At 42.5% G+C, this 27,963-nt stretch overlaps 2 protein-coding genes across 7 annotated transcripts in view; one reads left to right on the top strand and one right to left on the bottom strand.

The window, feature by feature from the left end:
* Positions 1-27,963, bottom strand: part of MARCHF1 (membrane associated ring-CH-type finger 1) — a 410,845-nt gene that overhangs the window by 196,698 nt on the left and 186,184 nt on the right. The window lies entirely within an intron of this gene.
* LOC123371012 lies at positions 774-27,840 on the top strand. 2 transcript variants are annotated; one of them, XM_045018076.1, is made up of 3 exons: positions 774-908; positions 22,478-22,726; positions 25,484-27,840. In XM_045018076.1, exon 3 carries the CDS (start codon positions 25,963-25,965, stop codon positions 27,367-27,369), a length of 1,407 nt encoding a protein of 468 aa, XP_044874011.1. In that variant the 5' UTR covers positions 774-908; positions 22,478-22,726; positions 25,484-25,962; the 3' UTR covers positions 27,370-27,840. The 2 variants fall into 2 exon arrangements, with proteins under 2 accessions (XP_044874011.1, XP_044874012.1); XM_045018077.1 differs by lacking the exons at positions 774-908; positions 22,478-22,726 and adding an exon at positions 25,194-25,256.

Below are 27,963 nucleotides of genomic sequence, written 5' to 3' on the forward strand. Positions count from 1 at the left end.
GACAGGGTTTGAAGGGTTAAAATCCATGTGCATTTTATATAACAATCTGGTAAATGGATTGTGCCTGCTCTTTTCCAGACCCAAAGTCCAGAGTTTGGTCAAGAGACCAGAGGCCTAGCAAATAGTGATCAGCTAAGAGAAAGCTGGGGTAAACAGATAACCTTGTTTTGCTAAAATAAGACTAGTCAGCAAATTGCCAGGTGTTGGAGCTAAAAACTAAATAATTGTGTCTTATTCAGAGTTGCAGATTGAACAAAGGATCTCTGTTCCTATTGTGTTAGTTTCTTCTGTAGGGAGACGTTCTTCCCACAGATCCAACCTTGAGTTTATGAAAAGTTGGCACATGTCAGTATAAGATATGGCATCCTCCCACCTCCCCTTCCAAGGGACCAATGCCTGTCTTAAAACACAAAGGAGAATCTTTATTGTCATATACTTTCACTGTTTCTTTGTTTCAACCCCTAGGAATGTATCTGCTGAACAATCAGAGGAGCTACCCATTCCTATGGACCCCAAATCAGAATCCAACATATATATTTTATATTAATAACATTTTATCAAAGTATTAATTAAATGTTAACTTGCTAACTTGAGACCATGGGTGGAGACATTATGTAACCTGTTAACCATTGGCTATCTGGTCTTGCTGCAAAACCTATCCCGGGGTGTGGAACTGCCTACCTCGTCACTTTCCCCCGCCCATGGAAAATCCATATATTCCATTGTAATCAATTGATTGACAGTGTCTCTGAGCCTAATAAGCAAGGTGACACTCCGCCAGCACTGTGTATAATAAACTCCTATGCTTGACCTCTACACGGTGTGGATTTATGTCCTTCAGTTTGGGGGCTCATCCGGGATTCAAGTTTGTGAACTAGTTGAGGATCTGAGACTGAAATCCAAAAGAGGTGAGTGTGTTTACTTTACCACCTCATTAGGCCAGGGATAGAAGCCTTTCATTCCCTTTCAGACACATCTTGTTTCCTTTTTAATTTGTGTGAAGGAACCTAGACACATGTAGTCCAAGCAGAGGGGTTAAATAGGGGTACCACATGGGAGGGAAGACTTGTGCAAGAGGGTTATGTACTGTTTAAACTAAGGGGTGTGTTATGGAGGACTTGGATAAGCCACCAGAAAGTGATTGGATGTGAGTTAAGCCCAGGACTGGCTGGGTACGCAAGCGGTAGGCAGTGCAAAGTGGTGGTCCATTTCCTCATTGTACGTAACATTACAAGTCCAAGGGAATGCCCCCCCTGGCATGTGATGTACATGCTTTTGAATAGCACAAAGTCTCCAACCAATAAGGCCTGCAACTCTGTGTAACTTAAGCTGCACGATATTCTAAAAGTGGGGAGACGTTCTCATAAAACTGTCAAGGCTGTGGAGATTTGAGACCACAGCACAAAAAAGGGGGAAAAGTAACTCCTCACCAAGGCTGACAGGCTGCGGAGATTGAAACTACAGCATTTGGGGAAGGGGGAACGTAAGTTTCCAACAAGGTCAGCAGCCAGGGTGACTAAAAACCCATGGCATCAAAAGGAGAGGCAATAATCAGTCTTCGCGAGTGCTTGGAATATAAACATGTCAAAACTCGGCAGGCAGCAGCTAAAAAAGCAAACTACTCTGCAGCCGGACCAGAGGCAGATCTGGTTACTTGGTGGAATAATCAGAAAAGTGACAAAACAGACAAAGCAGTAATAGTTATATTGGATATTCTTAACATAAAGGAGAAAGAGGTTGCAACTTTAAGATTTGAAACCCAGGCTCTGAAAGATAAGAGCTTGTGCTCTAAAATATGTAACTGTCTGGAAATTGGAAAAGATCCCAGAGCAAAAGAATCCCCATGCCTGGGACACACCTCCAGATTGGGAGGAGGAGAGCACACTCCTGGCATTTGTCAGCCAACTGCTCCACCAATTAACTATCTGTGGGAAAATTCAGCAGCACAAAGCAAAGGGGAGGAATCAGAACCCCCTCCATACATTTCTTCACATGACAGGCCAAACTTGAGCACCCACAGAGATAATAAAGGAGCACCGCAAGGATTAATTGCCCCAGGGGAGCAAGTACAGCGTATGGCTCCAATCAAAACACAGTTAAGGAGGTTCAGAAATGTTAATGCGGAGGGTGAACCAGTAAGGGGACTCAGGACAGAAACAACTTAAATTTACCGTCCCTTTACCCCCCAGGAAAAACAGGCACTACTGTCTGATTTACCCGAACTCAAGCATGATAACAAAAATACAGAGTTCTGGGACAAGCTGGATGGCCTGACTGAAATACATGGCCTCCATAGGAAGGACGTTCACATCCTGGTCAAGTGCCCCAGGGATGTGGGGGAGAACCTAGATAATAGATGGAAGATGGGGTGCTGGGCTGAAGATTATAACCCCAACCCAGCGGGAGGCTCAAGAATGAGCAGGAATCCCAAACCCAGACGCAGGCACTGTAACAGAATTCTAGGAGCCCAGATCACTAACTGGGGGGCTCTGCAATCTGTGGTTCAGCAAAAGGGAGGAGTCTGCCATGTCCTATGCTGAAAAGAAATGGAATGCATTCCGAGCTTATTCAGGTCTGGAGAATATAACGTCCCGAGACCATGATGTATTCCTTCAAATCCTAAAGGAAGGACTGCCTGGAGATCACCAAGCAGTCCTGGCATTAGGCATCTCAGTAGGAGAGACATACTCAGCAGTAATGAAATGGGCCACAGAAGTAGAAAACAGAAAAAAAAAAAGAGGAAGGTAGCAGCAACCACCCCCTCTGAAGAAGTGATAACTGTGCATGCAGTTAGAACTACTACCTGCTTTACATGCAATAAGCCTGGACATCTGGCACGTGACTGTAAAAACAAAAATAAAATCAAAACGTGCAGTAATTGTAAGAGGAGTGGCCACACAAAGACAGACTGCTTCCACCCCGGAGGGGGTAAAGAAGGGCAGTGGCCAAACAAGCAAAATAAAACTGATACAACTAGTGCCCAAGAACAAGAAAAGAATAAACAAATCCAGGAGTTGCTCAAACTCCTGGCTAGCAAATAGGTATCAGCGGCCTCTGTGGCTGGAACCGAAGGGGAACCCAGGATGTTTCTTAAAGCACAAGTGGGGGACCAACATGTTAATAGACACAGGAGCCTCGGTATCAATAACCAGCCAAGATCTCCCCCTCACACGTAGAGCCATATGGATTGAAGGGGTGGGAGGGGGAAGATTAATAGCAGCCCTAAGCCAGTTTAGGAGGGAGGGATAGCTCAGTGGTTTGCGCATTGGCCTGCTAAACCCAGGGTTGTGAGTTCAATCCTTGAGGAGGCCACTTAGGGATCTGGGGCAAAAATTGGTCCTGCTAGTGAAGGCAGGGGGCTGGACTCGATGACCTTTCGAGGTCCTTTCCAGCTCTAGGAGATTGGTATATCTCCTATTACTAGCCAATAGAATTTGAAGATATGGTCATAGTCAAATCTGGGTTTGCCCCGAGCAGGGAGACACAATTTGCGGCATAGATCTCCTTAAGGAGCTCGGAGGAGTAATCAATCCCCGAGCTAGATGCATTGAATGGGCCGGAGGGTCCAAACAGGAATATAGCCGTGATTGCCAGAAATAGGGTAATAATACCAGAGTGGGGGGGGAAGTCCAGCAGGAACCCCATGTTCCCTTCACCCTGAAGTGTGGGCAACAGATAAACAAGATTGTGAGCTAGTAAACATGAAGCCTATATCTGTAGAAGGACCGACTCACAAAGCTCACAGACAGTACCCAATTAAACCGGAAGCCTTAGAGGCAGTTAAAGATATAGCCACTGATTTGGAATCTAGAGGGGTGATTAGAAAAACCACCTCCACAACTAACTCCCCATTTGGCCCATCAGGAAGCCAGTCGGGACCTGGAGGTTAACTACAGACTACACCCACCTTAACCGGGTGACTCCAAAGGCACATCCTATTGTGGCAAGCCCTGCCACTATTCTTAATTTGCTAAAACCAGGACACTCAGAATTTTCAGTCTTGGATGTAGCTAATGGATTTTGGAGTATTCCCCTTGCAAAAGAGAGTCAGGAGAAATTTGCATTTACAGTAGGAGACCAGCTGTACACTTGGACCCGAATACCTCAGGGGTTCCATAATTCTCCCTCCATCTTCCACAGGGCAATGGCAGAAGTAATAGCACAGGTTCCTTTGGAAGGGGATACTGTGATATTACAGTATGTAAATGATTTGCTAATTGCCAGTTCAAATGAAAAGGACCATTTAAAAACCCTAAACAGACTGTTCATGTATCTTCACAAGGCAGGATTTAAATTAAGCCCGAAGAAAGCTCAATTGCAACAGCAGCAGGTTTTATACCTAGGGCACAACATCTCCAAAGGAGAAAAAGCACTCACAGTAGACAGAAAGCAGGCAATTCGAGAGTTAAAAAAAACCATGGACAGTTAAGGAAGTCCGGAAGGTCCTGGGACTCCTTAATTTCTGTAGAACATATATACCGGAGTACTCAGAGATGGTGGAACCAATTCAAAACTTCACTAGAGGGGGGAAGCCTGCAAATGAGTTAGTAATATGGGGCAAGAACAAGAGGAGGCATTTATAAAGATAAAACAGGGTTTAGCCTCCACCCCCAGCCTGGGCTTACCCGATATGGGAAAGCCGTTCCACCTTTATTGCAGCCACAGCAAGACCCAGTATTCAGCTGTTTTAACCCAACTTCACGGAGACAGACAGCATCTGGTAGCATCCCTATCTACCATAAGACCACCTGTATCCCAGGGATTACCGGAGTGCGTAGCAGCTCTAGATTGTGCTACGTGGGCTGTGAAAGCTTGCGAATCATACACTCTCACGTGCTCCATACACCCCATGCACTTACTGATCTACTTAACACCAGGCAACTAAGATCCGTAACAGATGCCCACAGGAGTCAGTGGGAATCAACATTGTGCTTGCAAAACCCTAACTTCTCCATAGCAAGAGACAAGGGAATAAATGTAGCCGAATGTCTGAACACAGAGGGTTAGTCTATTTTTTTTGGTACAATGTCAAAGAATTAAACAAATAATTACTGATGTAAATACTTATTTCTTTTACTCTCACTGTATAAATCAATCATCCAAGCCCTATATTCATTTTTTCCCTCTCCTCTAGATTGTTTCTAGTTTACCAACATTTTTCTGGTACATTGAAGTACATAGAACTACATGCAATAGTCTAGGTTTGGTCTCACTGGTGTTGTACCAAGGAGGACACTAATGTGGCCTGTGACATGATATGTTTGTGTATGCAGCCAAAAACAGTATTGCCATTCCCAGTTGTCATAGTGCCTTGCAAGTTCATACCTGCTTTGATGTCCACTGCCAACTCTGTGTCTTTTTTTCACAATTGTTTTCTAAGTATTTCCTTTGCATGGAGGTGTTTGATTGTTTTCCCACTAGATCTCATCATACTATATACCTAACCTCATTAGTGGTATAGCCCTTGTTATGATTCAGAAGCAAGACTTGTCATTGACCTTTGTGCTCCCCCTCACTCAAGAGGTGTTTATTTTGAGTTTGAGGCCAAGCAGCAGAAGCACTAAGATCCTTTGGAGAGGCTTGGCTACTGTCAAATAATTTCACACCAGAGGAGAATTACCTGTTAACACCAACACAATCATGTCAACAGCCAGTCATGTTTTGCCATATCCTATCTGAAAAAAGGACAGGGAGTAAACCACTGTCCCCTCCTCAGGTTGTTTCTAGATGACACTTAATCTGTAATGAAGGGGTTATTTTGAATTGTATAGTGTGAATTTTGAAAGTTGAAGATACTAAACTGTTGAGAATATGAACTTTTTAGTTTAGACCAGATTATCTGTTTGGGAACTGCATGTACTAAATCAAACATCTCACAGTAAAGAATTGCTTAGTAATTGCCTCTCTCTTTTGTTCCTCCCTCCCCCCCCCCCCGATATACACAGTTGCAAATAACCCTGAAGTATCAAAAATTGTATGTTGTTAAATGCAATTTTGATTGCATTTTGGAGAAGAAAGTAGAAAGGGATTTACTCAAATTCTTTTTTTCCACAGATTAAGAGTGATTATCATTTTTGCAGATCATTAATAAAGATGTGGTACGAGACACCTGCTACAATTTGGTACATTGTCATTTATCACTACCCTTTCTTTAGTGTCCTTCAGCCAGTTTCAATTCATTAGACAGTGTCAATAACTGGAATTAAGATTTTGTGAAGCACAGCGTGAAATCCATTAATAGTATGGGCCACATTTCAAGGTGCTTGTAAAATTAGATTTAGTAGAGATGGAATTCTCCAGAACAAAGAGCAGGCAAAAGAGTCCATATTATGGATCAATGACAAGAGATATTAGGATTTGGTGAAGCTGTGGATGAAGAACATGCACAGTCTATAAACCCACCATTGTGCATCAGAATGTACCATTTCTCAACCTCATTATTCTCCTCCTTTAAGGGCCATTCTCTAGCTCTCTGGTTAAATCTGGTGAAGGATCTCTTCACATGCCATTTCCTGTCCTGGCAAGCCAAGATGTGCAAAGGTTGGAGGCTGTCACACTGGCTCTGCTGCTACATTGGCTAATTTCAGCTGGTAGCTGGAGTAAGTTATGAACCTGAGATGCCAACACTCAAGGAGATGGAAGGCCATCATTCCTGTATTCACTTTTTTTCTGTCTATTTCTTTCTGAAATCTAAAAAATGGCAGATCTGGGAACCTGCCAGTTTTGCTCTTCGCTTAGAACTGGAATGTATTTTCAAAGGCCAAGGATTCTGGATTGACTGTCTTTAAGTGACACTTTTTCCTTTAACCAGGACATTGCAGATTACTTTAAATCTACTATATTCCCTCTATGTATTTCTCTAGCCATTTGTTCTAAAAGAAAAATGAATATGCTGTCAAGTATCAGAGAGGTAGCCATGTTAGTCTGGATCTGTAAAAGCAGCAAAGAATCCTGTGGCACCTTATAGACTAACAGACGTTTTGGAGCATGAGCTTTCGTCAGTGAATACCCACTTCGTCGGATGCAAGTAGTGGAAATTTCCAGGGGCAGGAATATATATGCAAGCAAGAAGCAAGCTAGAGATAACGAGGTTAGTTCAATCAGGGAGGATGAGGCCCTGTTCTAGCAGTTGAGGTGTGAAAACCAAGGGAGGAGAAACTGGTTTTGTAGTTGGCAAGCCATTCACAGTCTTTGTTTAATCCTGAGCTGCTGATGTCAAATTTGCAGATGAACTGAAGCTCAGCAGTTTCTCTTTGAAGTCTGGTCCTGAAGTTTTTTTGCTGCAGGATGGCCACCTTAAGATCTGCTATTGTGTGGCCAGGGAGGTTGAAGTGTTCTCCTACAGGTTTTTGTATATTGCCATTCCTAATATCTGATTTGTGTTCATTTATCCTTTTTCCGTAGAGACTGTCCAGTTTGGCCGATGTACATAGCAGAGGGGCATTGCTGGCATACTTTAATTTAATTTAATGGATTCTTTAATGAATATGCTGTTTACTATTGATAGTTCTACTTTCCGTTAAGTGCTTATAGGTTCTCAATATTTGTTCCATTATTTCACTTGAAACTGTTTACAATATACAGGTATCTATATACCCCTCAGGCCAATTCTTTTACATTTTTTTTGGTTGATTGGTTGGCTGGCTGGCTGGGGGGTTGTTTTTGAATGTTTTGCTTGTTTTTAGAAGATCAGTATCATAATGAAAGCTTTAAGGACTGATCCATAGTCCTCTGAAGTCATTCAAAAGACTCCTATTGTCTCAGTGGATTTTGGATGAGACTAAGGCTTAGTTTCATATTTGCATTTTCCTAATCCTCCGGTAACTCCTTTGTTCTCCAACACTATTCAGAAATAACTGCCAGTGGTTCAGTAAGTTTGTGAGACCCAGGGCTTGTCTTCACTACTGGGATAAGTCGACCTAAGTTGCACTACTCTAGCTACATGAATACCATAGCTGGAGTTGATGTAGCTCAGGTCGACTTACCCCGGTGTCTTTCACTGTGCTGCATCGACGAGAGACACTCTCCTGTCTACTTCTCTTACTCTTCTCGGAGAAGTGGAATAGTGGGGTTGACCAGAGAGTGCTCTGCCATCGATTTAGCAGGTTTTCACGAGACCTGCTAAATCAACCCCTGCTGCATTGATTGCAGCAGTATTGATCTCCCCGTAGTGAAGACCAGCCCCCAGAGATGCTGGATAATCATCCAAATCTACCTTACTGTTCACACTAATGTTACAGAGTATTCCCTGACCTGCTTTTTAACAACAGCTAAGTGACAAGACCTTATTGCTTTCAAATTGTCCACATCCCTTTTAGTTTTCCCTAATTAAAGACTAATTTAAAAATATTTATGTAAACACCTCAGACATTCAAATCACATTTAACCTTTGTCTCTTCTCTTCTCACCTATTAACTGGCCTATTTGCTCCCTAATATCTCTTTTTTCCTGTCTGGTATTTGTAAAATTCTTACATTTGGTTTTCTGCATACTGTGGTTGAAAATAATCATGATCACATTACTCAGAAGTTAACCTAAAAATAACAAGTTATGTAAATAAACATAGTTTACTTATGTAAGGAAACCCAGTTATTTAAGCTGTTACAGGTACTTACTGGCCTACTGGCCTAACAGAGTAATTACCCTGTAACAACTTAAATAACTGGAATCCATTTATCATGAAACTTAGAATCAACCATCTGGCATGATTTCCTCCTAGGGCTGAATGGGTTTTGAGCAGTGACCTCTACTCTGCATGTGGCATGGCATATACTTGAAGTGCAAACTTAAGATGTGGGTAAATGTATCATTTGTAATATTATCTGGAAATCATTTTGTCATGTTACTGTAAATGGTAACATTATTGAACACCTCTGTTATTTGGTCTGAATTAATACATACATTTAGACATGTAAAGCCAAAGTCTCTGACTGCTGGTGTAAGTTGACGCAGATCCATTGCCGAGAACTTGGTTCAACACTCAGTTTATTTATTAGCAGTTGATTGATATATCCAGTTAATCCTTGATGATACCATAAGACAAGACCTTTTTTCCAAAATTCTTTAGCAGCTGTCTCTGGATATTTAATATGTTGTGTAAAGATGATAAATGTGATAATACCAGACCTCAGGGCTCAGTAGGATTGCAAACTGCATTGCTTTCTTCTCACTGACTTCAAAGGTTTTGTTGTTAATTAAAAAAAAAGGTGTCTATCTGCGGAGTCCTACTCCCATCTCTTTGAATTTTTTGTCTATGAACATTCAAATAAAGTATTTCACTAGCATACACGCCCCACCAAATGCCTAGGACTTCACCTCAGGCACAACATATGGCAGTACTGAACACTATTAGGGGCAAGTTCATTGCAGGTACTATTTATTATGGATAAAATAATTGCTAAACAGCCAGAGTTTATTGCCATTGTAATCGTTTATAAAATAGACTGAAGGGATGAGTGAGCAATCTGAATATCTAATATTCCAACCCATGCAATTAAGCAACAAAAACAGCATAGCTCCAGCCTATTATGCTTTATTAAATATTTTCCACTTTAAATGTCAATTTTACATTTTTGTTTTGATAGATTAAAAACAACAAGCCAGGGCACACGGTTGTTGTAAGAGCAGCATACTCCTTAGTCATAAACCATTGAGGCACGTGGATGGGGCTCACATTTACCAGAATGCCCTAGCATGTGCCATTCCTAGCATAAACCATTTTACAATATCAACCAAAAAAAGCAATATTTTTGTAAAATATTTTTACTCTTTGGGAAAAAAAACACACACAGTAAGAGGACAACTTGCTATTGCCAACAGAAGCCCCAAAATAATGGTCTTTGATCCATTAATATTTGACAGTCTAACTAAAATCTAAATTATGCACTAGTAAGATGAACTCCTACGCATTTCCAATATATCTGATATCTGCACATTTGAACATGAAGTTTTAAATTACAACTACTAATTCTAAACCCGCAACAGATCACAACAACCATTTCAGTGAAAGTGACAATATGTTCTACCATCAATAACAGAAACCATAAAGTTTAGACTATGGTTTAACACCGAAGGAACAACTTTAATGCTTGACTATTGTGTAAGCCACACTTAAACAATGTGGAACTCTATTTCCATTAGTGGCTGGCTAAACAGAAAGGTTTATGAGTATCCTACAGCCTTGATCGAATACATCAGGCAGTGGAAGCTCATGCTTTCAGATTCAGAGGCCCTGGTTTCCAACCTCACTGCTGACAATCCATCCAGGGATGTTGCATTACCATTACAATCTTCTGTTTTCTGGCCTCCATGCCATTCATTGGTCCGTATTAAGCTCAGCTTTCTGGCCTGTCATTCTGAACAAGTCACCTCTCTGTTTAAAGCTACAATTCAGCAAAGAGACTGAAGTAGGACTACTCACATGCTTGAAATTAGCCCTGTGCTTAGGTATCTTGCTGAATCAAGGCCTAATTAGCCGCACCTTCTCCACTGAAGCAAGTTCAAGTATTTTGCCATTGCCTTCAAGACCCTGCATAATTCCATCATTCTACTTACCACTCTGGCTCTTTTTATTTTGTCCCTTCAATTCCCTCTAGTGCTGCTCTGACAAATAGATCAGACTTTCTTCACTGTCACTGCTATATCAGATACTCTCTCTGAGATGGTCCACAGGACCATTATCCTTTCTACATACAAAACCTTCCTGAAAACCCATATCTATTGGGCCATCTACATGTAGCTAGTTAAGATTGTGTTTTAATTTATATAATGATCATTTTCAATTTCTTTAATGTTTAATCTTAACCCTGAATTCTCTAGGTTTGCAGTGCTTTGATTTTTCTATTTTTTTTAAATCAGTCATTTACCATTAAGGTGAACAATACACTGACTCCATCTTAACGTAGTATTTTGTCTGATAACTTCTCTCATCTAGGGTAAGAAGGGACATCTCCTTTCAAACCCTGCTTCTTTCAGTGCATGCAGAGAAATACACAATACTTTCCTAAGACAGATACATGTGAACATACTGTTAGACTGTTGTGATCACATAGCAATATCCAAGTAAGCAAACACAAAGCACATTTTTAAACCCTTATAACTTGGAAAAATCTCAATCAATTTTCACCAGACCACCAAAAGGCACATGCTACCCAGGAATATCTGCCACATTTCAAGTCTCTATCACATACCAGTGAGGCACTGGAGCTATTCAACGGAAAAAAAACCACACACACACACACACAGACAATGAGAAAATCAAAATATTTTTCCTCACTGCTTTTATTTTTTTTTAAATGACTGAACCAATGAGCTCAAAACAAATTTGTTAAATATTTGTCCGAAAGGTAAAAAAACAAAAACAAAAAAAAGACAAGTTATAAATTGCAGAAAATGGCCCTTACTTAGTAAGTAGTCCCACTGAAATCAAATTTACATTTGGGAACATGAACGACTGCAAAATGAGCCTGAAGCAAAATCCTGGATTTAGAAACATCATATCTGTAGGTGGCTGGACGGTATTCAGTTTTAGCATATATTTTAAAAACTAAATTGAGAGACTTAAAGTAAAAGCTCAATTTAACTGCAGTCCAGCCACCTACAGGAAACAATATTTCAGGAGGACCGAGGGGGAGAAGGGATGCATGGGTTAAAATAATGTATATACCGTATATACTCATTCATAAGCCGAATATTTTTGGTAAAAAAATGACGCATCAAAAAGCAGGGGTCGGCTTATAAATGGGTCTACACCAAAATTTGATGATTTTAAACTCTATGGAATCACTGAATTGAATATCCAATACATTGTTGTTTTGTTTACCTGGAGCATCTGCAGGCATGGAGCCCCTCAGCTCCCTGTGGCCGCAGTTCGCCGTTCCTAGCCAATGGGAGCTGTGGGAAATGGCGTGCCATGCCTGAAGGGCTCCATGCCTGCAGACGCTCCAAGTAAACAAAACGTCCCGACCCACCAACGGCTTACCCAGATGGGCCAGGAGCCAAAGTTTTCCAACCCCTGAAATTGAGGGTCGGCTTATGAAAGGGTCATACAATTTTTACCTATCCATTTTGGGGGGTCGGCTTATAAACGAACGGGCTAATGAACTAGTATATACGGTAGTTCTTGCCTGAGAAAGTTTTTAGTTTTAAAAATGCTTAGAGATAGGAAAAAAAGATTTTAGTCCCCATGCCCTTTTCTGTGAGTCTCATTGCCTAAAAGGACAACAAATCTAGATCAGGATCCTGATAGTCATATGGAAATAGGTAGATCCATTTCCAAATTTAATCAATGGAAATACTGTCTTGAGGGGAATTTGACTGGGACCTGTAATAGCAGTGGCTCTAAATTTTATGCTTTGGATTATAAATTGTAGAAAATAAACAACACTGCCTTCTGGAATAGCCTTTTTTCTTAGTTTCTTCTTTATCCAAACAGCGATTCACTAACATGCGAGCAACATGTTTACATCCCTCATTTTATGTCCTTTTCCACCTCTCATGTCAAATCAAACATATCTTTGCACTCTTTCTTCTACCTTCTTTGCACATGAATATTATGATTGGGGATGTAATTACATGACTACATTACGCAATAAGTCAGATTAATGGGAAAATATGTAACCTTAAATATATGGGTTAACTAAAATAAAAGGTTATAGAACATTTCTTTTATTGATATTTTATAGTGATTAATAAGCTTTGAGTAAGTTATCAGAATATAGTTAAGCTTACACAGATGCTCCCTATCAGATTGTTTCATCATAATTCATACTTCTTATAACTCAACACCCAACCTTTTCATCCCCCTAAATTTGTGAGAGAACTACCTCTAAATTTAGGTCACATATGCCAAACTTCAGCAGAGGAAATTTTGCTCACTAAGTTATAAGACCGAGAAAAAAAGGGGCTTAGAATGGAAGTGCCTTAGAATGACATGCCACCTCAACCTTATCTACAATGAAGCTACGGCTCTGGTAAAAGAAGGATGGTTTTTCAGAATTTTCCATGAGGCAGCAGATGTTCTTTATAGTATTAAAAAAAAAAGACTTTAAAATGATTAAAAATAAGTGCTAAAGTACTAGCCATGCTATATAACGGAATATGTTCTGCTTCACTTAAGCAGAGCGGAAACTTGTTCTATAAAGTGAATGAAAGCACAGGGAGGCATGGTATCAAAAGTGATAAAATAACATGCAATTCACATTGCTATTGACAACAACAACTGCCAGCTTAAAATAAAAGGGGGGGGAGACAATTGAGTTCATTAAAATGAATGGAGACATTTCTCAGATGTATTACCATTTGTGTTTGAAATGTTCAGAGATTAGAGAAACAAACATCAAAAAATGTAGGTGAGATTAATGTCAAGCACAACTTCAGTCACTGTGGAGGTCCAACACTTAGGCTCCACAGCTATACAGTGTCTACATTAAAGCCAGATGATGATAATTATATAAATCAAATTAAATATTAAGACAGTAGCTTATAGCCACTTTATTGACAACCATTATTGAGGAAGTGCATTTAACAAGCTATCAATGATATCATGGGCTCTCAAAATACTGTACATGGCATTAGCAGTGGTAAATTTATCAGCTAGGACTTAAAGTGATTTATACTTACTAATTTTTGGCCCTCCTTAATAAGAAAATCTCAAACACAATTTCCATCATAAAGCAATTTGCATACATTTGTAAAAGCACCTCTTGAATGACTAATCTCTCTTTTACGAGATAAACAACTACCAGGTAACAAACCCACAGTGCCATTCTCACAATTTGCAGCTGGCTTTAAACCCCCTGCTGATGGTTCAGACTGACTACTGAGTCTTTTTATTTGTAAGGATTAATTACCTTGTTTCCTCAGTCATCTGTGAACCACCAGGTTGTGCTTCGGAAATAGATTTCTGAAAATGAAGCACTTTGTCTAGTTTCTGGTTGTCTTAACTATCCAGATAAAAATAACATGGGATCTGATAGCTTCAGGTAGGTTGATTCCACAACAGCCATTCTAATTGATCACAAGGCATCACTGCTAGTCTACTCTTTCCTCATCATTCTGTGCAAGAGATCCTAGACACAGGGGGGGTAGAGACAAATTCCAATTCTCCTCAGTACAAAGCTAATTTGAATAATCTATATTTGATTTAATAACTGATTGCAAATTAACTGAAGTATACAGCGTAATGCCTCTTAAGAGGGAAATGGAATAGGTCAAAAAACTGGTAATGGTATACAGAGCTTTTTACTTCTAAGTTAAAATCTGTCCCAGGATTATAGTAACTAAAAGTCATTACTATTTAAAGGCTTTCAGTGACTTAGGTGATACATAATAATCTCCATCTACCTGGTTTCCTTTACTATGTCCATCATCCTGGTATCCAAGCACCAAGGAACAGTTATGGTGCCTCTTGTCAGGAGCAACTAACAAAAATCAGCCCCTCAAAGGGAACTAGTCCCAGTAAAAAGCTCAGTTACTGGAGAATGATCTACTCTCACTGCTAGGAGCTGTCTTTGCAGGTAGGGCTGAGGCACTCCAGCTGTGTGAGGAAGCTTGCTGTACCTGTGCCTCTGCTGTATCTGTTCTGTGGATTGAGAGAGAACTTTATTCTCCAAAGACTGCCAATCTAGCCTCTTTAATAAGTACTAAATTCCTTTAAAGATTTAAAAAGAAAATATGGTACAAGCCATTCCATTTTTCAGTTTTGCTGAGGTAACTGGCCAAATGCCTCCCAGGCATAACTCTTAAGTAAGAATGGGTTCAGAATTAATTACATGTATGTGCCTGCTACAGAAATATCATATGCAGTTAATACTATAGATTTTGCCATACATTTTTCTTCTCAAACCAAGATGCTGTAGACTCAACAGATATAGGGACAACAGAATAATTTCTCTGCTACAGAGCAAGCTAAGTGAGCAAAACATATTCTTCATTCTTTTATCCACTTTTCTGCTCACTGTGGATAAAAATGAACATGGTGTTTAGGGTTGATTTTTATATCCTAAGTTGTCTTGCCTCCTTTTTTATAATTTTTTTAAGTGTAGATTTTATACAGGCTGTTGCTTATTCCTCCACCTTTGGATGCCTGTCTGGGTGCATTGGGTAGGTCTTGTGGGGCATATTTTCTCCCCATGTCTAATTGTATGTGATATTTTCCTTTGTATTGTTGGTTAAATAGAGATTAAATAAAGTGTTGTTGCCACAAAAGCAGATGCTGGTTATTTCTATTACACCGCATGATGAGAAAGATTTTACATTCTGATTTCAAGAACAGTATTTTAGTTAAACTAAAACAAAATCAGCCTGCTTCATAAGAGGCAGCTGGGGATACAGGTACTGTGTCCAACACTCAGAAGGTGAAAGTTAGAGAGCTAATGGCCCATTTTTCAGAAGTGCCAAGCACCTAAATGTTGCCAGTGAGTAGTGTAGTTGGCCAGCACCCCTGAAAATCATGCCACTTATTTAGGTGCCTTAGGCCTCAGTCCAGCAAAGAATTTAAGCCCAGGGTTAACTTTCACTTCAGTGTTTGAAAATTTTCATGCAAGTAGGAATGTCATCACACAGAAACAGTAATCTATCATTAAAACAATCTACTATATTCTAGAGGACAGCTATTTTTGTACCTATCCTTAAGAAAAGGCGCTAATGGTGATCCTTGGAATTACAAATCAGTGAACTTTACTTCAGTAGGAGATAAATTATCTGAAAAAAATAATTAAAGAAAGCTATACAAAAGACCAAGATACAATAGGGACAAACTAGCACAGTTCTATAAAGGCAAAACTTTTTTCTCCAACCTATTAGCATTCTTTGAGGAAATAAAAAAAAATTAATGGATAAAGTAGGGGAGATATTTGTGCTTTCATAAAGCCTTTGATAAAATCCTTCTCAAGAGACTATTGAAGCAACTAGAAATGGGTGACAGAAGTAGTTCTGTAATGGATAGGAAATGTTTAAGAGACAGGCAACTGTAAGTAGGAATAGATGGTCAATTTTCAGTATGAAAGAGGATTAACTCATGGGTACATAAAGAATTTATACTAGGACACCTTTATTTGTATATTTGTTATTCAGTATGTTACACGGGGGAAAGCTATGTTAACAGAACATTAACATGCAATCTTAATTCAACTTCTTTGTGTGCATTGTATTATAATACAATCTTTAATTACATGATCAACACATATTTTTCCACAAGACCCACTGAATGAGCAGATACTCAATATTTTGTTTTCTCCATGTTGTTTGATGTGTGGCCCCACACCTTATTTGCCGCTCTGAAGAGAAACCCTGCTCTGAAGACAGAATTATTAATTTTCTCATAGGCTTTTCCATGGCATTCATCATAAAGTAACTGAATGTTTCACACACACTGATTCATTTATTTTCACAAGATTCCTGTGAAAGAAGAGAGATATTACCCCCATATTACAGAGGGGAATCTGAGGCACAGAGAGATGAAGGCCACAAGTGTCCACTAATTTTGTGTGCCCAATTTGAGATGCCTAGGATCTGCTTTTTCAGAGCACGTAGCATTACACAGTATTTCTGTAAATCAGATCCCAGGGTCTCAAGTCAGTCACTCAGAAAATAAGAAAAACAGAATTAGTTACCACTTGTGAAAAGTTAGATTTAAGTGACTTGCCCAGCATCATACAGGAGCTCTGTGGCAGAAGCAGGGATACAATCCAGTTCCTTAATGAAGCATCCAACTGCCTTAGCCATAAAATCATCCTTTTTCTTCATTCAACCCGTCTCTTTCATTATACACCTTCCAATTTTGGCAACAAATGAAGTAGAGTCCTACAGATCAGTCTCCCTTACTACACAATCCTGATTTATCCCCTGAGCAGGTCCATTATGTTCACTGAAAGAAGCAGGGATGCCATTGAAAAAAATGTGATCATCATAATGCATACACACAAGTAATCCTAATTCTATCAGTTCCTAACTTGACTTTACAATCTCACTTTTCTTACCCTGATACTCATTTTCCACCTCCAGCTCCTTGTCTCCAATCTCATTACCCCTTTCCTCCTCCTTTCCTCCCTCTGGCTCCTCATGTGAGCTGACTCTACACAGACACCCATCCTCCAGTCACCCGCTGGCCAGGGCCGGTGCTACCATTAAGGCAAACTAGGCGGTTGCCTAGGGCGCCAAGATTTGGGGGTGCCAAAAAGCGGTGCCCCCAATTTTTTTTTACAGCGGTTCCTCCCTGAGCGCGTGGTTGCTGCTCCACTTCTCCTGCCTCCCAGGCTTGCAGCGCCAATCAGCTGTTTGGCGCCACAAGCCTGGGAGGGGAGGAGAATTAGAGTTTGGGCAGCGTGCTCAGGGAGGACGCGGAGCAGAGGTGAGCTGGGGTGGGGAGGTGCTGCACGGCTCCTCGGGGAGGAGGAATGCTGCAGGGGGGGTGGTACCTCAGGGCAGGGGGATGAGCTGCAGAGGTGGGGGTGGGGAGCTGCCGCATGGCTGCGGGGGAGGGAGGGAGGGGTGCCAGGTGGAAGTTTCGTCTAGGGTGCGAAACTTCCTTGCACCGGCCCTGCCGCTGGCCCACATTCCCCTCCCCACTGGTTCCCAGTTCCAATGTGCTCCCTTGCCAGGTTCCTCATTCAACCTCACTGTTCCCCCCACCACACAATCTCTATTCCCAGCTATTTCTGTTCTCCCTGTGCACCTTTGCTCTTTGTCAGATGTCTCCCCTCAACCTCTTTCTGCCTACTTTACTGGTTTCCAGTCCCAGTCACATTGCCCAAATCTCCCCTCTCACTCCAACTCCCAGTTCCCCTATTCTTCCCTTGCCACTAGCCTCTAGTTCCAGTCATCCCCTTTTCCCCCACCCCTCTGCATTCAAATCAGGCAGCTTCCTCCTTTACACTGCCTGGACCCAGAAGGGAGCACAGGAGAGACAGGCTCCCTGATCTCAGTTCCACAGCCCAGCACACAACAGCAGGGAACTGCAATTGCAGGGAAAGTCTATTTCAACCCTGAGCTGGAGCATGCTCAGTATGGATGGAATCTTCAGAGCTGTTAGCTGTGATGCTCTAAAGAGTTCTACAGTTCTATTTTTAGTACATTAGCTCCATCAAAACTAGCACAGATACACCTCTCGAACTGGAATTTCCAGCTCCAGTGTAGACATACACTATGAGATTACCTTTGTAAGGCTGCCAGTGCCTGGTCTGGGGAATTATCCCCCTGGCCATCAAAATGGCTTTCCTGGTCCCTTTTTGTTGCTGCAGCAGTGTAATGCCAGATGGAGAGAATCCCTGTATGGTATTAAAAGGTATTTTCAAATGTAAATATGTCTAGACTCCAGCTAGACTTCTAGCAATGCTTAGAAACCATGATAGATTATGGACCAGCAGCTCTCATTAAGAATGACTACTCTTCTGCCGGTGCTGTCATGTTCAGTAATGTGTTATGTGTGTATCCTTTTTTATGGCTGTATTGTCAAATTTGTAGGCTTGAATACCCATGGATCCTTGGCCCTGTACTGTAGTCCTTAGTCCTGCCTCTGACTATTCTGAATCCTCACCACTCACTAGGGTGACCAGACAGCAAGTGTGAAAAATCGGAACAGGAGGTGGGGGGTAATAGGAGCCTATATAAGAAAAAGACCCCAAAATCGGGACTGTCCCTATAAAATCGGGACATCTGGTCACCCTACCACTCACTGAGACACTGGGGAAGGAAGAAATAGTTCTGTGGCTCCATCCAGTCTCTGGATTTTTAATTAATTTGTTTCCCTCCCTGCATTTTTGCACAGAAGGAGACAGAACATATGGGCCTACTTAAGTAAAAGTTTCTAAGAGTTTGAACAGCAAAAAGTTATTTAATGTCATATTTCACTATCACGTTAGGCCTAATTATAAGAATCTATGTTATCCAATCTGAGAAATTACTTGATAAAATCTGTCATCCCAGGAATTTGCACACACACACACACAGCAGGACATTTTACTTGTATATGGGAATACAGCTGGTGATTTTATGACAATTTTTACAAGCTCTAACAAAATATAGACTTCACCACTTCCAGCACATCCTATAAATTATGTCAAACTCCCCCAAAGAAGACAAGAACATCAATTTCTAGAATTAAGAAATGGTTCAGCGGAGTTTATCAAGAACCTTCTCAGTATAGCAGGGGGGAAATAAAGTCTATAAGCCATTTCATTATTTTATCTCTAACTTCTAATCCTAAACAGAAAGTTGTTGAGCATCACAGATAATTTCCAATAGAGCTTCAAGTTCTGTAATGCAAGGGGAAAAACCCTAATTGATCACATAACCCCTTTATAAAAACAACATGGATTTATTTAATTTAAGTTAAATAACTGCACTGTATTGTATACTTTTCTGGTAATCGCTACATTTAAAGACACTGTGGTCCTAAGAATAATGTAAGTATTTAAACTTGAGGAAATAATAAAAGCTTTATCTCCACACAATCACGTTTAGAGATTTAACTTTAATATATATTTCATGTGGACAATAAGTATTTTGTTACGAGTGTGATCAATACAAATGACATCTCCTTTGCTACTGCACTTTGTACGTGACTAGGAAAGCATATCTTCAAACAATAAAATGTTTTCTAAGGGGAAAACAGTTACATTTAGTTCTAATATAAATCAGCATTTTTTCTTGTATTAATTAGAAGTGAATTGGGCCCGAGTCTAATTTACACACCTTCCCAATCTCAGCTTTTCCATGTTTATATATTTCATCAGATATTGAAATCAGATTCCACAGATAAAAAGAGTTATGGTGGCCTCTCTCCTGTAATGTAATTAATTAGATCATTAACTCATTGAACAGCATTTGAAAAATTAAGGACTTCTAACAAAGTATAAAATTGTGTTTGTGTAATTCATATTAAATCACTTCAAAAGGAGCTTGTGCCACAGTGGAACAAGATTAAACCGCTGGCATGAATATATTTCTGGGCATCATCTTCTGGAATCTCTCTGCTACAGGATAAAGCCAGGCTCTATTTTTACATAGAGCATGATAAGAGTCTAATTATAAAATTACTTTCACACTCCCAGTCCTTAGAAAATAAAATAAAATATACACTAAGAGAAGATATGTTGATGGTAACGTAAGTTTAAAAACTTTGCCTTTGTGATAGCCTCTGAGAAGCATAAAAGCTCAGAGGTTAATGCTCAACACACTCCACAGTCCTCCTGATTTAAACAGGCATTTACATATTCTCTCTCTCTCTCTCACACACACACACACACACACACACACACCTGCTCTTTACATTCATATTATTTTAGCTGATTTTTTAGCTAACGCTATCATTGTGATTCCCTAAGTAATTATAACCACCTGTTTTCAGTTGCATATAACTATCTGAAATACTCACCTTCTGAGGTGATATTCAGAGTTTGACAGATTTTTTTTTAATCTGGGGAAAATGGCATTTTTTAGAACACACACAGAAAGATACTTGCTTGTGATATACTGTATTTTTGAACAGCATCAAAATAAATTGAGATAGAATGCTGGAGTTTGTCAGGAGAATGCTCCTTTGTTGAGGATTGAAATGGCTGATTTATGGTTACACGGTGATTGTACAGGAGAGTTTGCTTTGTTAATTTTTACTATGACAGCTAGAGCGGGGGGGGGGGTGTTGACAAAAATTAATTTTTGAGCAGAATTAAAAGGTAATTTCACTAGATTTGTTTGTTTTCCAGCCACTTCTAACAATAGTACACTTGTTCAATGACCACTAAACATTATAAATAGAAAAGATTTCACTGCATTCAAGCACAGCTAATTTTAATTCATAGTAAGAACTGTGGTAAGTTCTGTCTCATTCAAGGTACAGTTATATGGCCTTTTTTGAAAGAGACAGAAAAGTAGTCTAATTTAATACACAGTTTAGCATACACTCTTTCATTCAGGGGCTAATCTTGAACGCAGTGAAGTCAATGGTCCATTGATTGCAATGGTGCAGGGTCAGGCTTTCACTGAGCTATTTCAACATGAGTGCCTAGCACTACAGAAAATGGTGCGAGGCATGCATCTGTCACTGTGGCATGCCATCCTGGTTTCATTTCTGGCATGGTGGTGTGTCAAGTAAAAATATGTAGGCAAACAGCCCAATCTGTCATCTTTTTGGTTTTCTGACTTTTTCCTTAAAAGAAAAAAACTATGATATTCCATACTGAAAATATATTAAATGACCATGAAAGCTGCAAGATTAAGTGACCAAAAGTTAAAAATGCTAAAGTTAGCCTGTGATTTTCTTCTGAACTGTGACTCTGAAGTTCCATTGTGGGATTCTAAGTTGATTGTTTCAGAACGACTTGCCATGAAACGTGTTCAGTTTGCATGTGAAAAGATGGCTTTTTTAACTGCCAACCCTGCAAATTCAACCTCAGCTCTTAAGAGAAGTTATTTTTTCATGCATCAACACCAACAATAAAGATTGCAAGCCAAATTATGCTCTCTGTTACATCCTTGCAACTCTATGGTCTTTGATGGTTTTGGACAGGTGTTACTATTTAGAGCTTAGTTTAAAAAAAAAGTTAGTGTACAATAAGGAATAGAATCCAGTTCCCTCCCTCTTGTGTTTTTAACTCCTGCTGATTTTAAATAGGAATAAAATTTAGTTTTTGTCACTAAAGACAATGGATGCAATTATGAATGCATGCAGAAAGCACATCTGTGGAGTGAAAAGATCCCATTTTAACTCACTTTTACGAGTAGAATCACTCTTCTCTCGTACATGCCAATTATGATACAATTTTTAATTACATGATCACATACTATTATAGTGAAAGAAACATGCATCATTCAATTAGCAGATTTGAAAGTATGTAAGGCAACAGACAAGGGGTCCTGATGATTCCGCAAAATGTTCTGTGTAATTACATAAATGTAAATTTAAAGTAACCCTATTGAAGTCAATAGTACTGTTGGTGTCACTAGGCATCATCCTAGGTAACTCGGGGGGGTGGAAGGCCACGAGTGTCAATGAAGCCCTCCTGCTCTAGGCCTAAGTGAACCAAAGCTCCTCCATGTTGAACTTTAAACGACCTAAAATGCCAGCAGCTGAAAAACAAAATGTGTAACAGCCAGCTATCAGTTGCAGCACAGCTCAAGCCGGTCTAAAGCGGTAGTGATAAGGGGGGGGCCTACCTGCTTCTAGCTGACGAACGAGATCACTGCAGAAGAAAATATTACTAACAAACTACCATTACAGCAGCCAAGGTTGTTTCATGTAATTGCTACAGGGGAAAGAAGGGAGGGAGGAAGGCGGGGGAGAAGGGAAGAACGGGGGGGAATGGGGAAACTAAGATAAAAAGGGAAAACTGCTTGTATTGGCGCGCTTGATTTGAGACATGCTGGTCTCCTAGCGCCTTTTCGGAGATCTCGAATAAACTCTATCTGCTTCTCCACCCTGGTGTGTTCATTGGCGCGATGCACACCGAGCAATGAACCCCGCTGTTGCCCCCCTCAGGCCCTCTGTGCCGGCAACAGTTCTTGGCATCCCTGGGTGGGCACGAGGCTGAAATTTCGCCTTGCCCGGACCCCTACCGGCGTCCGACGGATTGCGGCGACGACCGACGCCCAGCACGCACCGGTGACTTCATCGGGGGCCTCGGCGGAGACGCGGTTCGATCGACACCGGAGGGCACAACGGTGCAACGCGCTCGGATACTGGAGAAGCAGTTGCGGGCAATGGTGAGGAACCGATCCCTTGGATAAGGTAGGAACAGTCCAGTGGTCTGGACTTTTGCCTGTTAGGACCTGGGAACGCCCAGTGTCACCCTAGGATATGGGGCAGAGACAGAGTATGACAGGCAGGGCACGGTGTACGCCCTTAGAATGCATTCTAGCAAATTGGAAAGTGTTTGGGTCGGACCTGATGACTAAGAGTAAGTTAAAGAGGTTCTGTACAGTAGACTGGCCTCAATATCAGCTAGAGAGCCAGGAAAGATGGCCACCTGAAGGATCACTTAATTATAACATGATCCTTCAACTACTCCTGTTTTGTCAGCGAACGGGTAAATGGAATGAACATCTGTATGCGCAATTGTTTATGGCTTTACGAAATAGAACAGATATTTTGCAAAAGTGTAATTTGACTCTGACAGGTTTGATAGTAACTACTGTTAATCCCCAGAACCCCCCCACAATTGTGATGGCAGATCTGGTGTCCCCTTCGGCTATAACACCCCCACCATATAAAGACAGGGTGCCTCGGGTTCCAGAGACTGCTCCCTCGGTGGGATTCTATCCGTTGATAACTGAGACTCGGATAGCCCGTCTTGGAGCAGACAATCGCCCGGCCACTACTATGCAAGTGTACACTCATGTGCCTTTTAACTCAGTGGACCTAGCAGCCTTTAAGGCACAGGCAGGGGGAGCGTCAGCTTTCAAATGAAAGGAAGGAAGCTATCTGCCAAGTTCCTATCCCAAGCAATCGTAAACGGCTCAGGGCGTTTCTGGGTATGGCAGGCTTCTGCAGAATATGGATCCCAGAATTTGGACTGTGGGCTTTGTATGAATGCGTTAAGGGAGCGGATCACGACCCCTTTCACTGGTCCTCAGAAGCCAACAAGGCATTTACAGTTTTGAAAAGGAAACTGATGGAAGCCCCAGCCCTGGGTCTGCCGGACCTCACTAAGCCGTTCCAACTGTACGTACATGAAAGAAAAGGGGTGGCCCTGGGAGTGCTTACTCAATTATTAGGCACCTGGAAGCGTCCCGTGGCCTATTTCTCCAAACAGATTGTTCAAGTTGCCACGGGGTGGCCGGCATGTTTACGGGCGGTCGCAGCAACTGCCCTAGTACTTAGGGAAGCCGAAAAACTAACACTGGGGGGAATTGTGCAAGTGTATACTCTCCATATGGTCCAAGCCCTGCTGGACACTAAGGGTGGTCTCTGGCTCACCCAGGCTTGGGTTGCTCGGTACCAGGCGAAACTTTTAGAGAACCCCGAAGTTACCCTGCAAACCTGTCCCTCCCTTAACCCAGCTACCCTGTTGCCAGAGACAGAGGAGCAGGAACACGACTGTTTGGATGTCATAGATGCCCAATACTCCAGCCGCCCGGACTTGAAAGATCAACCACTCCCGAATGCAGATTGTGAGTGGTATACCGACGGCAGTAGTACTGTTATAGACGGGCAAAGGAGGGCGGATTATGCTGTCGTGACCCTCCACGAGACTGTGGAAGCCGAGGGTTTGCCTGCTGGGACATCTGCCCAGCTTGCTGAACTAGTGGCCCTAACCCGTGCGCTCAAGCTGGCAAAAGAAAAAAGGGTCAATATCTTTACCGACACAAAATATGCTTTTGGGATGTTGCATGCTCATGCTGGCCTGTGGAAGCAAAGAGGAATGCTGACAGCCCAAGGCTCCCCAGTCAAGCATGGGCCTCAAATTCTCCCGCTCCTAGAAGCGGTACAACTCCCCTCGGCGGTGGCGGTGGTGCATTGTAAAGCCCATCAAAAGGAAGATCAAGATGTGGCCAAGGGCAATGCCAGAGCGGACAGGGAGGCCAAGCGCGCTGCCACCCTGAAACCACCGGAAACTGAAGAGGCCCCTATGCATGCCCTCATCCCATCAGTAGGTGAGCTTGCAGCCCCTCAGTACTCCCCTGATGAAAGAAAACTGGCCGAAAAGCTCGGTCTCCAGGAAAAGGAGGGATGGCTCCACTCCACGGAAGGAAAAATCCTCCTACCTAAGGGCCTAATCCGGCCGGTGCTGCAGAAACTACATCAAACCACCCACGCCAGCAGGGAGGCTCTTACCCAGCTTATGAGTAAATATTTTCTAACCTCTGGACTTAGACTCTTAGCATCCCAGGTACAGGCTGAATGTTTGGTCTGCCAAAAGAATAACCCTCGACTGGGACTGTCAGTGCCACCAGCCACTTTGGAACCTACCCGAGGCCCGGGACTGGTGTGGCAAATAGATTTTAATGAGTTCCCCCGGACCCAAGGGATCAGATACCTCCTCGTCGTGGTGGATCGATTCAGCGGATGGCCCAAAGCCTTCCCATGCCGTAACAACACTGCCAAAACAGTGGCCCTCAAATTTGTCAAGGAGATCATTCCCCGCTTCGGGCTCCCCCAGTGGATGGAATCTGACAATGGAACACACTTCACGTCACAAGTCGTTCAAAAGTTATCAGATGCCCTACAGATCCCCTGGAAGCTCCACACGCCATGGCAACTGCAGGCTAGTGGAGTAGTGGAACGCACAAATCAGACACTCAAGCGACATCTCTCAAAGGTCTGCCAGGAGGCTTCTCTTCGGTGGCCTGATGCTTTGTCCCTCGTCTTGCTTCGCGTCCACGCTCTCCCTAAAGGCAGATTAGGGCTCAGTCCCTTCGAGATTATATTTGGAAGGGCATGGCCTCTGAACGGTACACCGGTTCTGGCAGGGGAATGGGAGATGGGGTGCGGTTTCTTATCTCAGTACATGTGCTCTCTGTCTACCGTTCTTTCTTCTCTCCACAGGTACACCAAAGATTTACAGCCTCTTCCGCTGGATGCCCCGGTCCACTCCCTGCAGCCAAGCGATTCCGTACTCGTTCGGACCTGGAAGGACGAGCCTCTCCAAGAGAAGTGGAAGGGACCCCACACCGTCCTGCTTGTTTCCCACACGGCAGCAAAAGTTGAAGGGCACAAAAACTGGATGAATCACTCTCGTCTAAAAGCAGTGCCCGCTCCTGAACAATGGACCGTCCAGCCTGCTGAGAAAACTTCCAGCGACGATCTGGGGCTTAAACTGTTGTTTAAGCGACAATAAGGTTTGCTGGGAATGCCCTGTGCTCTCTTTGGACAGCCACAGCGCACTCCCCGCGAGAACTCTGAGCATTGGTTGTGTTTGTTTTCAGGAGGCCGGCCTAACCTGTTGGCCTGGTCCCTTTTGTTTCTAATCTGTCTGCTGTTGGTGATTATTATTTTGTGGGAGTTTGGGGACTTGTAATTACAGCATGGGTTCAGGTCCAGGGTCTGCCACCATGTTACTTTTTGCCATGGGAGCATTCCTCTTGTTAACTCCCATTTCCCCCCAAGCACATGCGGGATGGAAAGGAATCCCTGTCAACTTGGAAACAAACACGTATGAGGCCCTGAAGGTTGCCTTTGCCCGCGAGTTTAATCTCTCCAACTGTTGGATATGTTCCCAGATCCCTCACCATTTGGCAGGGTTGCCATGGAGAGCGGTTCCCCAAAATTGGTCTGATATGTGCCAGGTATGGCAAACCATAAATGGCTCCCAGTACCCCCCACCCATCCCAAGAATTGCCCCTGGATGGCCTACTCTAGCTGCAAACTGTTCCAAGGAAGCCCAGTTTAGCCTCACCAATTATCCTTGGAAGCCCCTCTGGAATAGCGCCATTATCCCTCAGCCCATCAGGCTTAGTGATGTTCCCCCTGGCCTCCTCTGTCATGCACAAGGTAGGACGGCCAAGCACACATGGTTCGCTGGTAACAGCACTTGTCAATATTCTTTGACCCTGACCGCTAATGTGTCCATTCCGGTTTATGATGGCTCCGGACAGGACTCCGGAGAAGGGCTTGCATATTGGACCCCCGCAAAGGCTGCACAGATGGGTCAGGGGTATAATGGCTTAGTGGGCAATGGCCTGCTCTATTACATATGTGGCCAAAACGCCTATAAGTGGCTCCCTCATGGGTGGTATGGAAGCTGTTACAAGGGATTTCTTGCCCCTCCCTTGCGGGTCCTGGCCCAAGCCCCTTATGGCCGCCCCAGACCGCACTGGTCCCTGTACGCCACCCCAGAGCCCATTGGCGAGGGAGACAGACTTGGTATGATCCTCCTCCCATCCTATGGGGTGGGACGCCTGGCCCAACTCTACCGGAGGCTCTCTGTATTCCTCACCCAGTTTGCCAATGACACCCTAGCCATAGAAAAAAGCATAAGCTCTGAGCTTTATCAGCTCCGACTGCTGGCCCTGCAAAACCGCCAGGCCCTAGATTATCTTCTGGCTTCACAGGGCGGGGTGTGTGCCCTTATTGGAAATGAATGCTGTACATATGTCCCAGAAAATGCGAAGGACATTAATAAGCACATTTTATCTGCTGAGCAGGCCTTCAACCAATGGAAGGCCCAAGAACAGGCCCCCACCATTTTTGATTCCCTTTTTAGCTGGTTGCCCAATATCGAAGGCCAAGTTGTGCGCCTCCTACTCACAGGGGCAATATTATGTTTTTTTATTTTCTTACTTTTTGTTTGCTGTAAAGCCAGCATTAATAGGTTTTGTGCCTTGCCTCTTCCGACAGTCCCTATGCATGTAACTGCTGAGGCAGCCCTACCTCTGAAACTGAACACATTTCTCTCCAAAGATTATGAGAAAACTCAAGCTGGTGCCTTTTGAGTGTTCTCAAAGGAGGGAGTTGTTGGTGTCAGTAGGCATCACCCTAGGTAACTCGGGGGGAGGTGGGGGGGGGTGGAAGACCACGAGTGTCAATGAAGCCCTCCTGCTCTAGGCCTAAGTGAACGAAAGCTCCTCCATGTTGAACTTTAAACGACCTAAAATGCCAGCAGCTGAAAAACAAAATATGTAACAGCCAGCTATCAGTTGCAGCACAGCTCAAGCCCGTCTAAAGCGGTAGTGATAAGGGGGGGCCTACCTGCTTCTAGCTGAAGAACGAGATCACTGCAGAAGAAAATATTACTAACAAGCTACCATTACAGCAGTCAATGTTGTTTCATGTAATTGCTACAGGGGAAAGAATCATAGAATCTCAGGGTTGGAAGGGACCTCAGGAGGTCATCTAGTCCAACCCCCTGCTCAAAGCAGGACCAAACCCAACTAAGTCATCCCAGCCAGGGCTTTGTCAAGCCTGACCTTAAAAACCTCTAAGGAAGGAGATTCCACCACCTCCCTAGGTAACCCATTCCAGTTCTTCACCACCCTACTAGTGAAAAAGTTTTTCCTAATCTCCAACCTAAACCTCCCCCTCTGCAA

This window comes from Mauremys mutica, chromosome 5 (genome assembly GCF_020497125.1).
Source record: "Mauremys mutica isolate MM-2020 ecotype Southern chromosome 5, ASM2049712v1, whole genome shotgun sequence".
NCBI lineage: Eukaryota > Metazoa > Chordata > Testudines > Geoemydidae > Mauremys > Mauremys mutica.

Bases quoted from the DNA above. Each gene is read 5' to 3' on its own strand.
- LOC123371012 (XM_045018076.1), top strand. From the start codon at position 25,963: ATGGGTTCAGGTCCAGGGTCTGCCACCATGTTACTTTTTGCCATGGGA.